Genomic DNA, 13052 nt, shown 5'->3' on the forward strand with positions numbered 1-13052 from the left:
AGGATCTCAAGACTGGCATGAAACTGAAAGTCCTATGCAAACAACGAAATGAATTTTTTCAAAGAGATTAATATAGTGTACAATGAGCACAGTGTCAGTTCATCTGTATCCACACAAAGAAAACACAAGGGTGTGAAGAATTTATCAGGTGAACAAACATTTCTACACAGTGACTGTCCTTTACCCCCTAACGGATATCTTAACTTCCAATTCCAGCCTGGAGAGAGATTTACAGAGGTCTGGAAAGAAATATGGCTGCGAATAAGATTTGGGGGAAGAATCCTAACTAGAGGCATCCCAGTGTTGTTTTTTTTGCTTTTATTTGTCTCATTTTTTAAGATTTTAAGTAATCTTACGGAACTCTGGTAATACCTGAGCTACAAAAAGAGATGACTTGGATGTGTTGGCAGCATGTCACTGGTCATATTACTGGAAGGCTTTCATAGTATGTTCTCCAGATGCTGGATGGCTGCTTTCCAAAGGTGCCCCGAGTTCGCTTTCACAGCCTTGTTCTAGTGAGCTCTGAACTAACTCTTGTACGTTCCATCCTATCACCAAGGTTCACACCTTACATCGACCCAAGAAAAAGGAAGAATCCATGCTTCTGCTTAGGAACTAGTCAATGTCCAATCCTAGCACATTTGTCAACTGTTATCTTGCAGGATTCACTCTACTCTGTTCGATACATACTTGGCTTCACAGGCTTCTCCTGTCTGGCTCCTTCTGTGCAGGATTCTCCTTAGGTTTCTCTCATCGCCAACACCTCTCATGTTGATATCCCCAGGCACCATTCTTGGCCACTAATGTCCTAACTTTACATATTTTTCTCACAACGGACATTTCTTCCCTTCTTTGGTTTCAGCATTGCTGATGAAGCCTATTTGTACCTCTGACCTAACTCTACCTCCTTGTTAGCCCCAACAGGCTCCTCCAATAAAAGATGATCATGCCGGGACTCATTCCTCTTCCTGTGTTTCCTGACTTTTTGAATAGCCCAGTATCCACACAAGTCCCCCCAAGCAACAAGCGGAAAACTGTGCCATGTTTTTCTCTTTCCGTTTAGTCCTTAAATCCTAGAATTTTATTCCTTCTAATATTACCTCAATTAATGACTCTAACAGTTTATAACTGGATGACGAAAAACCTAAATGCAGTCTCATCTGAAGTAGTTTCCCTGTTTCCAATTCTGTCTTCTTCAGTCCAAGCTTCATATTGCTACCAAGTACTCCTCCTGAAACATTTTCTTACAGAAATCCTTCCACGATGCTTCACTGTCTTCAGGATAAAACCCAAATTACTTGGAAGATCTGTCCTGATACGACACTGAATACTTGTTCATACACTTCTGACTTTCCTCTGCAGGACTTTAGCACTGCCCATCCTGTGTTGTAGCTGGGCAGATGGGGGAGAATTTGCATATTCCTGCACATTCTACACATTCTATTGCCTTGTTTGGAATGCCCTCCTTCGCATTTGTACTGATGTAACTTGGAGTTCAACTTAAGTCTTAGCATAGCAACCACCCAAGGCATTTCTCTGGCATTCTCTCCTTTGCTCTTCCCTCTTTCCTCCAGACTGATTCAAGTGCCCATTCTCTGTTTCCCATAGCAATCAATGTTATCATGGCAATAATAACACTACTAGGTATATACACACTCTCTTGTCTATAATCCCAATTAGAGAGTCATCTTTTAAAAGAAAGTACCAAGTTTTTCCTTATTTGTGTATCTGCTGAGGTCCAGTCAATAGTAGTTGCTCATTAAATATTTAATAGGCAAATGAATTCTAATGGAATAGGTTCTGAAGTTCATACATAAATTATCAAGTATAATCAAATTCATTCCTGAAAAATTCCTGAGGCAGGTACTACACTGGAGACCCAACATACTGTCTCAATATAGTTAAGCTCAGCACTTCTTCCTTCAGCAACAAAGTACCATAATTTCTTTAGATGAACATCTGTAGTTATGATGCACTTAATGACAATGTTTTCTGAAAACTATGTGGTTTTAAGCACTAGGGTTTGTATCCCATGAAACTCTATGGAGGGCAAGTAGAAACGAACATGGAGTAAAAGAACAGCAAACTTACATTTCTCATCTTGAGGTGACTGCCAACACACTTAACAAGAATGGAAGAATCATCAAATCCTTCCTATCTATCTACTATCTTTCTACCTACTGATCTATCTACTGTCTATTTCTATGATGTCCTTTGCTGAGCTTTTTGCTTTGAATTCATATAAGTTAACTGCAATTATGATGTGATTCCCATTGTACTGATATGCCTATAAAGACCTGCTGATTTTTTACAATCGATATCCTCTCACAATCCACTTCCTGAATAATCAGGATTATTCAGTGCTTTCAACAATACTGGCAAACACAGGGAAGATAACAAGCATGGCCACGAACATGCTCAATTTCCATGCGGTCTACTAGGCTGAAAGAAGTTCATATATTCACAAAAATGTTAAGTAAGAAAAAGAATGTCTCAACTGTTGTATTTATATTTCATGATAAACATTCCAGAACACAGCCTCAAAGGATGCTACTGCTAATTAAAAATCAAGACAAGAAACACAAATTAAGTAAAGACTGGGCTAGTTATGATGATTTCAATAGGCCCACTAAAGAACTCCATCTCAGGGCACAGGTGAGATACAGAGAGGTCTGAATATGTTGCCGTTTCATGAACACCACGTTTACCAGAGCTTGCTTTCCAATAGGTCGGTCATCTCCTACCCACATCTCCTAGTTACCACCCAGATGTTCCCCATTGGATAATTCCCAGCGCATTGGTGAGTATTGGTATGGACAGCCTGCCTGTGTGAGTTTACGGCTTCCCTTGCTTTACCTCTATGTCAACCTTATTTCCAAACAGAAGTACTCTGTTTCATATTTTTTCTACAGAAATTGAGTTTTCTGCATTTCTAGGAAGCATCCCTGGGCAGATTAAGTGTCATGGTGAACCTAAAGCAAAACCAAAATTAAATAATTCACCATAAGGATATACTGAACATAGATTTCCTTCAGAGAAACAATAAATTTAAGAAGAGAAATAAACACATTAAGTTCCAAGAACAAAATAACTATTTGTATTTATGAAGTACATTCAAAACGTATTCAAAAGTATATTTGATAACTTAAAAGAGAAAAACTGGGAAATTACAAATAAGAAACTTTCTTTGCACTAAAAGTGTATAAATACAATCAAATTTTCCAAATGTACCTATATAGATGGCAATGCTATAACTGCTATCCATGCACATACAGAATCAGTTCACCTGCTGCAATCCATTAAATAATTCAGTCTTTATCTATAACACATTCTCAAAACAGAAATTCCGAAAAAAGAGAGCTATAATGTAGGAGTTTCAGTGCTAAAGAAAACCATCTGGCTAGTCTGAAAATCTGCTTTTGTGTGTAAAATTGTTTCGACAATCATCAGTTAATTAATCTCAGAAGTATGCTAGAGTGTGGGTGCCGCGAGCCCCCCCCACCCCTCCCCGAGGCTCCGAAGCTTCCCTCACCCCACCACACGAAACCCTCTCCCTCCCGTGAAGTCCTGTGGTTCTTCATCTGTATTTCTGATACAGGTGATAGTTATCACTCTAAGCTGAGTGTGGGCTTGGTACCTTCACCACATGACTACAAACTCTTTGAGGGGAAGATCAAGGTTTAATTCAGATTTTATGCACCATACCTACCCTAGTGCCTTGCACAAAGCCTCAAAAAATACATATATTTTATAAATACACTCAAAGATACTCCCTCCTGAAGAAACACTTTCAAGTTTTTGGCCAAAATAAACTACATTGTACATTACTTTCTATTTTTCTTCCTACTTCTCAGCAGTTTCCAGTTTAAAAATCCCTGTTGATCCCTGTTCCTGGAGAGGATTTATTTATCCTTTTCACTTATTTATTCATTCAAACCATTCAGTAAATATCTGTCAGGTTCCTACTCATGCTAGGTAGTGAGTAAGTTGCTGGCATTTGACCAGCTCAGAGTCTAGTAGGAAATATATAAAAGTAAATAGGTTAGTTATAAAACAACTTGGTAATTGTTATAATAGATGTAAATACATGATACTGTGAAAGAGTAGTTCTCCAAGTTTTTGTTTGTAGAGTTTAACATTTTCCCAACATTGTCTTCCCTGGTCATCTATCAATCCATCCATCTGCCTGCCTGCCTAACTTCCCTCCTTCATTTTTTAAATACATAATGTTTATTTGTAGCACCAAATACAAAAGCTGCTGAAGAACACATAATTGAGAAATAAGTCCTCCCACCTGGTCCCCAGTCACTCGGTTTATCTTCCCAAAGGTACACACTAATGCCCAGTGTATAATTTCAGAGAGAGTCGACGCATCTATAAAAATGCGTATCACATACACACGGTCCTGCCTTCGTTAAACCATTACAGTGGTGGCATGCTTTATACTCTGCACCGTGTTTCTTTCACTTCATAATGTATCTTAGAACTTGTTCTCTATCAGCCCATATTGAGCTGCCTCGTTCTTTTTAATGGATATAAAGTATTCCACTGCACGGATACGGCAGTCTCCTTACCAAAGGTACTATGAATGCTGCACTGAATGTATTTATCCAAATTCCATTCTGTGGTATATCTGTGAATATGTATGTGGATAAATTACTGGAAGTGTAAGTGCTCTAAGAATATAAGCACTTTTTATTTTGATAGATACTACACAAACATCTCATCAACTTAATTTCCCATGAAATGGGAAACAGCCACCCTCATAACTTAAATTATAACATTTATACAATCGGCTCCCAAACCTGTATCCATAGTTCTGACCCCTTCTTTATCCTCGGTGAGATTTCCATGCTATTTCCACATACTCATTTCCTAGGAACCTTAGGAAAACCCTTTTCAAAATCAAATTTATAATCTTGCCCTCAACACATTCTCTGTAATTTCACTATATTAGTTCTCCCTGATTCCAACCAAAAGCCACTTCTGATACCTCTCTTTCTACCCACGACTAAATAATTGGTCATGAACATGTACCGATCTTGCACAATGCCATGACATTCATTTTCTTTGTATTTTCCCAGATAACATGTGACCGCATGCCTGGGTTTTCTCATCCAACTACTCAAGTTCTTCTGGCCCTGTGCTCATCCTGGTAACTCTGCTCACATGATCCCTCTGCTTGCGGAATCTTCTCAAATCAGTTTCCTGCTGAAGTCTCATTAAGCATTAAAGATCTGCCCTAAATTAGAAAACCCCATAAAGGATTTTCTAATATGACTTTATTAGCACTTTTATAGGTCTTTCACTATACATTCTAATTTATAATACACTTCTATGATAAAATGTAAGCTCCTTCATAGAAAGATGATGTCTTCACACATTCTGATAAACCCACACTGCCTGGTATTTAAAATGTGTTTCCCAAATGAATGAATGAATTTTGCAATGAACTAATTCCTACAAGTCAGATAATTCTACAGGAGAAAATATTCTATAGGGGATATTTAATCCATTTATTTTGGAAAAATAAGACTATTTTAAGGTCTGTGAGACAAATTCCCTATTTAATAATTAAGTTTGTTTTAGAAAATCCACAGTGTAAGTATTTCCAGTTAGCTATTCCAGTAAATTGAAATTTTCCCTCACGTTGATTTTGATCAAAAATACAGAGGAGAAAGGACAGGGAATAAAGGAATAGGTGAAATGTACCACTAAGACTGCATTTCTCTTAAAAACTACAAAAGCCTTTCAAATCTGTTTTTTTTTTTAATAATTTTAAAAAATGTTCGTTTATTTATTTATTTATTTTGAGAGATACAGAGAGTGAGAGTTGGAGCGGGGCAGAGAGATGAGGGAGGGAGGGAGAGGAAGAGGGAGAGGGAGAGAGAGAGAGAGAGACAGAGAGACAGAGAGACAGAGAGACAGAGAATCCCAAGCAGGTTCCATGCTATCAGTGCAGGGCCCAACACGGGGCTTGATCCTATGAACCACAAGATCATGGCCTGAGCCGAAATCCAGAGCCAGATGCTTAACCCACGGAGCCACCCAGGCACCCTGACCCTTTGAATCTCTTCAAATGCAGTCAAGGTTACTCTAACTCCTATGTAAATGAAGAGGAAACTCAGCCAGGATGAGACTATGGAGTACTGTTAAACCGAGTTCAAAATTGGTTAAATTATCTTTTCTAAGGTTAACAAACACTTGAGGAACAACGTTGTAAAAAGCTTTAAAAACCCTGTATTTCCAGTTTCCAAAATTAAAAAACATGATTTCAAAACTTGTACAAGTGATAAAATATTTTACACTTACAAAATATAGGAAGAAAAAGAATATGAGTAAGCTTTCTAATATATGAAAATAGTTTTTAAAAAGTGACCATTACATTTCATTAGAAAATTTTCAGTTCCCATCTACTCCACAGGAGAAAGAGCTACACATATCTCCACAGCAAAGTACAGAATGGTTACATCATAACTTCTATTTTAAATAATTTTTAAAAAGGATGACAATACTACCATGCATATGCTGGATTGACTTCTTGACTCACCTCTCCCCCATTAACATATTCCATCACAAAACACAAACGGTCTTTTGTCTGGAAGGAATATTTCAAGGACTTGAAATGAAAAAGAAAAAATGTTACATTATAATCCAGTATTCTTATAACAATACCAAAATAGAACACTTAGAAACAGTAAGCTTGCTGGATGAAATGTTCTTGCCCTTAAGAATCTACCTACTCCTTAAGAGTGTGTAAGCAAGAGTTCTGAGGAACATAAAACAAATTCTATTTAGATCAGCATTGGATATTGTTAGGGGAAAATTAAAATTAAAATTTTAAGTAAAAACACACTTAATAATTTTGACGAGCAACTCTCCATCTACTGTGCCGTCTATTTGAAACTGTATTAGTGCCCGAAGTTCCCACCCATGTAACCTTAGAGCAAGGAAGACTCAAAAATACAGCTAGAGTAGTTATGTTCAGGCTTCTAATATAGTTTCACTATTTGCATACTGGGTACAAAACATGACTGAATTCAACAGAGTTGGTTCACATAATTGTGTAAGTTATAAAGACAGCAGAACTTTAGAGCTATCTTAATATACTGGACAATATACACCCAGCAATGAACAAAGTAAGTCTAGGTATCTGGAAATTCCTACTTTACATAATGCTAAATCTTTAAAATGTTCTCCCTCTTGTATGTCTACCTGTTATTTTTAATCTTAATACATGTCATCAGAACCAAGAACATACAGAAACTTGGCAAATTATGTCTCTATTACAATCTAAGAACAGGACTGAAAAAAAAATCAGTTTCTTTCAAAACAAGTAACATGCATATAAATAACTCATAGTTTATACTTTGTCCAATCAAGAAAATACATCATGACTTATCCTACCTTTAATTTAATGTGTATTGTCTTCCTGTGTTTCTGAGAGTACTCTATACCTAAAAGAAGTCTCAATTTCTATAAAAAATATCCAGTAAAGATATCTGCCTTTCATATTTGAAGAGAATGCTGCTTGATCATTTAAATATTTATCAGAAGCCAACAGACAAAGGAAACAAAATCCTTACATTTAACACTAAGAAATTCTTTTAAGTCTACCATTTTCTCAGTGCTCTACGTATATTTGCTCTGGAGTAATTTGTTTTTGTTTTTGTTTTTGTTTTTGTTTTTAAGGCAGTGAAATTCATGAGGGGAAAAAAAAGTCTCAAAAAAAAAATAATGGAGTACAAATGCATACATATCGTAAACTTAATCCACACACTGCAGTAATTTCAAAGAAACAAAACTTCTAGTCTTCCCACAAAGAAAATGGCATACCTAAATGAATTTTATTTAAAATGTTATTTTTCATGGCTTAGTTTTTGCACAACTCCCTTAAATTTAAAATGTTATGATTATAACATCTGCCCTTCAGCCACTTACTGTTAAAAAGGGGTGTCTAGTGTTCTTTAACACTCTGCTCTCAGTGAGAGTGTGTGCCACTTCATCCTACAAAAGAAAAAGGCAAACCTTTAATATATGTACTAAGCACCAGGGATATAAAATTTTCGCTATTTCTCTACGAGCCAAAGAGGTTAAACCCAGAGGCAGAAAAAGATCTGAAAAGACAATGACATGTGTCCTTTATTGCTGGGCTTTTCCTCCAAACCTCCTTCAAAAACATCCAATTACTTATTTAAATCAGATGGCTGCAAAGTATAATGAACCATATAAACTCAGTCAGGCTTAATCAAAATATACTGATAATGATACAAAAACCACCAAAAAGTTATCAGGGACACAGATGATTAAATAGCTAAACCTTTTCCCTTGAAGGTAATGCCTTAGCAGCTAATATTTAGGCATGGAGTCGTTATTATTTCCAAGTTCGTAATATATTTTATTCAGGGGGATAGAAAGGATATATTTTAGGAAAGATCACAGAATCTATAAGTCTCCTACTTAAAAGAAAAATCAGTTACCAAAAATAGGAACACAGAATATACACATTAAGATTTAATTTTCAACTATACATTTTAGAAATAGAAACAGAATATAAAAATTGTTATCTTTTTTGCATGTGGCTTTTTAACTTGCTTCTTAAAAAAAAAAGTCACAACCTACTTTAGGTGACAATTTAAAAAATCTGGGTGTATTTCAAACCAAAAATAAGTGTATTTCCCCAATTTTGTACATAAATCTCATTTTGACATCAAAAGTGAACTAGGAGAGATTTTCTTCAACATATGGAGAACTGGAAAAATGTTTCATATTTCAAAAATAACACCATCTTAAAGAAGAAAGGAAAGGAAGATCACTGCTGAAACTAACACAGCATCTCCGGTCTCTGCTTCTAGCAAGATCCTAGACAAAGCTCTTGCGGATCCATGTCTCCACACTGTCAGCAAATCACAATTAGATCAGAAGTAAGATGTGAAGAGCAAAACATTAGGGCACCTCATTCTAGTTATCATCTGACCTTAGACCTCAGAGAGAAATGAGAAATAGATTGATCGAAGATGCTAAGATCCCAAAGCCATTCCAAGAGGGCGGGACCAGTCATGTCTGAACAAGGCCAGTGTAATTAATAACACAGTGCTCAAATCTAGTGAAACAAAACATCCCTCGTATCTGTTTGATAAGAATCAAGCTTTAGTGCTCAATCTGAAAGCCTGTCATATCATACTATAATTTTTAGACAAATCAGAATAATACAAAATAAATCAGAAGCAGAAATGATACCATAACTTACTGATTTCCACACCTACAGCCCCTAGCATAATGATTAGTACACAGCAGACACTTAATAAATGTTGGTTGAACTCAACTGTTTATCACAGGAATAAATTCCAGTCATCAGGGGTGTGAAACTTCATTTATTCAATCACTCATCCCTTCCAAAAATATGCAACAAATGTATTCTGGGCTTGTTCTGTACCCTGAAAACGGTACAAAGACAAGGATCCCTGCCCTCAGGGAACTTTCAGTCTCCCTACACAGATGGTGATCAATGTTAGTGGGGAAAAAAGCAGAGAAGAGGGTGACTGCAATTTATGAGCATCACATAATGAAACATGAAATATATAATGAAGCATTAGGCAAGTGGATACTCTGTGACATACAGACCCAAATTCATTCACTAAAAAACAAAATCCCTGGTGGGCAGTTACTAAATGATAGTAACAGTGCAGGTATAAAGTGGTTTAAAAAAAAATCTGAAAGCCTCTGTCATATCATACTAGAATTTCTAAATAAGAATAGCACACATTTTAATACAAAATAAATCGGAAGCAGAAATGATACCATAACTTACTGATTTCTACACCCACAGTCCCTAGCATAGGGACTTGGGAGTCATGGAGCTACAGGCTAGTGGAGAAGGCATAACAGATGGGTAAATATCCAATTTAATAATAATTACTAAGCCTGATAAGGAATATTAAAAAAAAATTACTCCATAAATGGGGTAAATAAGGAAAACTAACATTACTGGGGGAGTATATAAGTTGGGTAATATGTTGATGTGGGGGGCAGGCAGGGTGATATAATCTGATTTCTATTTTAAAAGTTTACTCAGGCTCCGCTGAGCAGAAGGACACAAAAAATAGGAAGGATGGGGACCCCTGGGTGCTAGGTTGGTTAAGTGTCCGACTCTTGATTTCTGCTCAGGTCATGATCTCACAGTTGTGAGATGGACCCCCCCCCCCCCCGCCCAAATCTCCAAAGCAAGGAGCCTGATTAAGATTCTCTCTCTCCCCCTCTGCCCCCCCCACTCACTTTTTCTCTCTCTCAAAAACAAAACAAAACAAACAAACAAAAAGGAGGGATAAACCAAGGGACAACAACAGTATTCCAAGAGAGAAATGAGGATGCCTTAGGCTACTATGGTAGCAGCAGGAACAGGAGAAAAGGGGACAGTTTTAAAATCTTTTCAAGATATAAAATTAGCAGCAATAATCCAAAAAATACCTGCCTTCAACATGAGGGTGAATTAAAAAAAAAACAACACACCTCTTTACAGGCAGTCAGAAGGAGATTCACAGAAAAGATACCATTTGCAGGTTATGCTGTAGGATTGCAAAGTGATCGGAGGCAGAGAGCCAGGAAAAGACTACAAAAAGGTAAGTATGAAACCCATCTGGAACCAGAAAAGACATCCTAGTGCTTCAGAAAGTATTTCCAGAGGGGAGTTCATTCTGCTTTTTAAAACAAGCCCAGCACATACAATAGTTATTTTCCTAAATCAGTAAGTTTCAAGACAGAAGATTAGTTTTTTCTAAGTTCTGCAATTTGCCTAACTAACCACCCCAAAGGAGCAAGTAAAGATGTACGGAAACAAATGCTAAAACAAGATTTCTTTGTCAGGAGAATGGAAATGCAATTAATACCATGTACGCATCTTGCAAAAATATTAAAATGTATTTTCTGCCATATTTTACATACGATCAGATTAGAATTCTTCCCTCTTAATGCAGATTTAATAGTACTGTATTTCACATACTAATTAGTTTCTGCTATGAAGATAAGGTAGGCACAAGCTAAAAAGTAAACACAGATGCCAATAATTTTTAATTACAGTTAAAAGCAACATGTCAAAACAAAAAGTTAAAAATAACAGCGATAAAACTTAGTGACTAAAACAATGTGATGCCTTTTAAAAAATCCACTCGTTGATCAGGACTATAAATGAAAAAGCGCTAAACATGCTTGGGTGTGCAACAGAAGTAGAATGTTTTCGTGAAAAAGCTGCTGAAATACAGTTCCATGTATATTCATCCCCGGTAAAATACTAATGAGTTTTTAAGTCTAGTTTCTCTCACAGGAATGGGCTTTGATTTCTTGGAGGATGTGAGGCAGAGAACAGCCCTCCTTCCTCACATTTAAGTTCCCAATCGTCTCTGATTTATCACTCCCTTCTACTACACGTGGTCTCAGCTTCCGCCTTCATCTTCCCCCCCCCCCCCACCCTGTACCTCCTGTTGTGTGGAGGTTGGGTGCTTTGTGGGGGTGAGGGGTAGGAAGTGGCAGAGAAGGGGAGAAAAAGAAGATCTGGGACACCAAGGGTTTCAGATCCTTCAATCCCTGCACTAACTCAGCAACATAGTAGGCTTGATTACTCCCACCCTGCAGGCAGAAACGGAGGCACCGGGGCTGCAGGTGCGACAAGCAATACTGATGGCATGTGTGAGGCCAACGTTCCAGTCACTTCTACTCCACGCGCCGCCGCCTCCCGTTCACACAGCCCAGTGTCTACGTAACCCGACACTTGAAGTCCGTTCATGGTGACTTTCTCCACCCTGAACACAAGGCTGTAGCCAGTTGACATCAACATACGCCCATCGGAACCACTTCCGCCCCCCACCAGAGCAACAGCAAACACCTGGAGGCGAGGGGTGAGCAGGAAACAGGGACAAGGGGGCAGAGAAGCCTGCACCCTGCCTCACTTACTCTCGATTAACCTGCAGTGAAGGCCAGCAATTGTTATTTACTTGTTCTCTGTCTTGACGCCATGTGTTAGCAATCTATACATTTCTTTCCATAGGAAACACATCACACTTCTCAAGCTCTAAATCTGGGGTCCTAACTTCCCCTCTTCTGCAAACTTGGTTTCTGCCCAGATGAGCCTGCTCACGCCCTCCCACTCTCTGGGGGCCACACTGTCTTCGCGCTCTTCCTTCATTACTATCTCTACTCTCTTTCTTGCCCACTTGTCACCCTGATGGAGAAAAGCAAAGCACAGGTGGTCCTCTGCGGCCTATGAACACTACGTCTCCGTTCTCAAGTGCTGTCATTTGATACTTTGTCCTTGATGCTCCTGTCCCCACCCCCAGGGCCCAGCCCCACTAACTGCCCCCTGGACCCCCAGGACCCAGCCCCACTGACCAGTCAGTCGTAAGGGGCTGAGCTGCCGCTGCTCCGACCTCACCCCTGATCCTGGGTCTGGGCTCTGCCCTGCAAAAACCAGTGCAGCACTGCTGCTGCTCCGCACCCTGGCCTGGGGGTCCCAGGTTGAGGCTCTGACCAAACAGAAGTGGCGCTGTGACTGCTCTGCCCGCTGCCACAGGGCCCCGAGTCATGGCTCTGACCTGTCATGGCATGGACCACCCCTGGGTCCTCGGGTCCTGAGTCAGGGCTCTGTCCCACCAGCACCGCACTGGCACCTGGGGGCTCTGTGACCCGCTCCCTGAACTTAAAGTTGCGACTTGACCCAACATTGCTGGGGCAAGGTGGGTTTGTGACTGACCATCCACAAAGGAGGCCCTGCTGCTGTTGGGTCCGAAGGCACCACTGCACTCTGACATCCTAGCGATCCAGCTACTGCTGCGTCCCTCTCCACCCCGGTCCTGAGTCCCCTTGGCGATCCCTAGAGACCCAGGCCCCAGTTCCACAGGAAACGTGCACATACCGGCATCCCAGACACCAGCGCCACCCCACATACACCTGTGCTCCAAGATCCAGCTCTGTGTGCACCAGATCCCGGGACACCAGCTCTGTGGACACCCAGTGCCAGCACATCACACCTCGTACCAGAAGGGATTTCCTTGGCTAGAACT

General features: G+C 39.3%; 1 protein-coding gene across 4 annotated transcripts in view; it reads right to left on the bottom strand.

The window, feature by feature from the left end:
* The window catches only part of AKT3 (AKT serine/threonine kinase 3), a 306189-nt gene that overhangs the window by 85955 nt on the left and 207182 nt on the right, over window positions 1–13052 (bottom strand). For all 4 annotated transcript variants that reach the window (XM_027046228.2, XM_053209310.1, XM_053209311.1 and 1 more), the window contains 2 exons: window positions 7942–8007; window positions 6551–6619 (listed from right to left, as the gene is read on the bottom strand). In XM_027046228.2, the coding sequence (XP_026902029.1) occupies window positions 6551–6619; window positions 7942–8007 (135 nt within the window). The remainder of the gene's footprint in view (window positions 1–6550; window positions 6620–7941; window positions 8008–13052) is intronic.

This window comes from Acinonyx jubatus, chromosome E4 (genome assembly GCF_027475565.1).
Source record: "Acinonyx jubatus isolate Ajub_Pintada_27869175 chromosome E4, VMU_Ajub_asm_v1.0, whole genome shotgun sequence".
Taxonomy (NCBI): Eukaryota; Metazoa; Chordata; class Mammalia; order Carnivora; family Felidae; genus Acinonyx; species Acinonyx jubatus.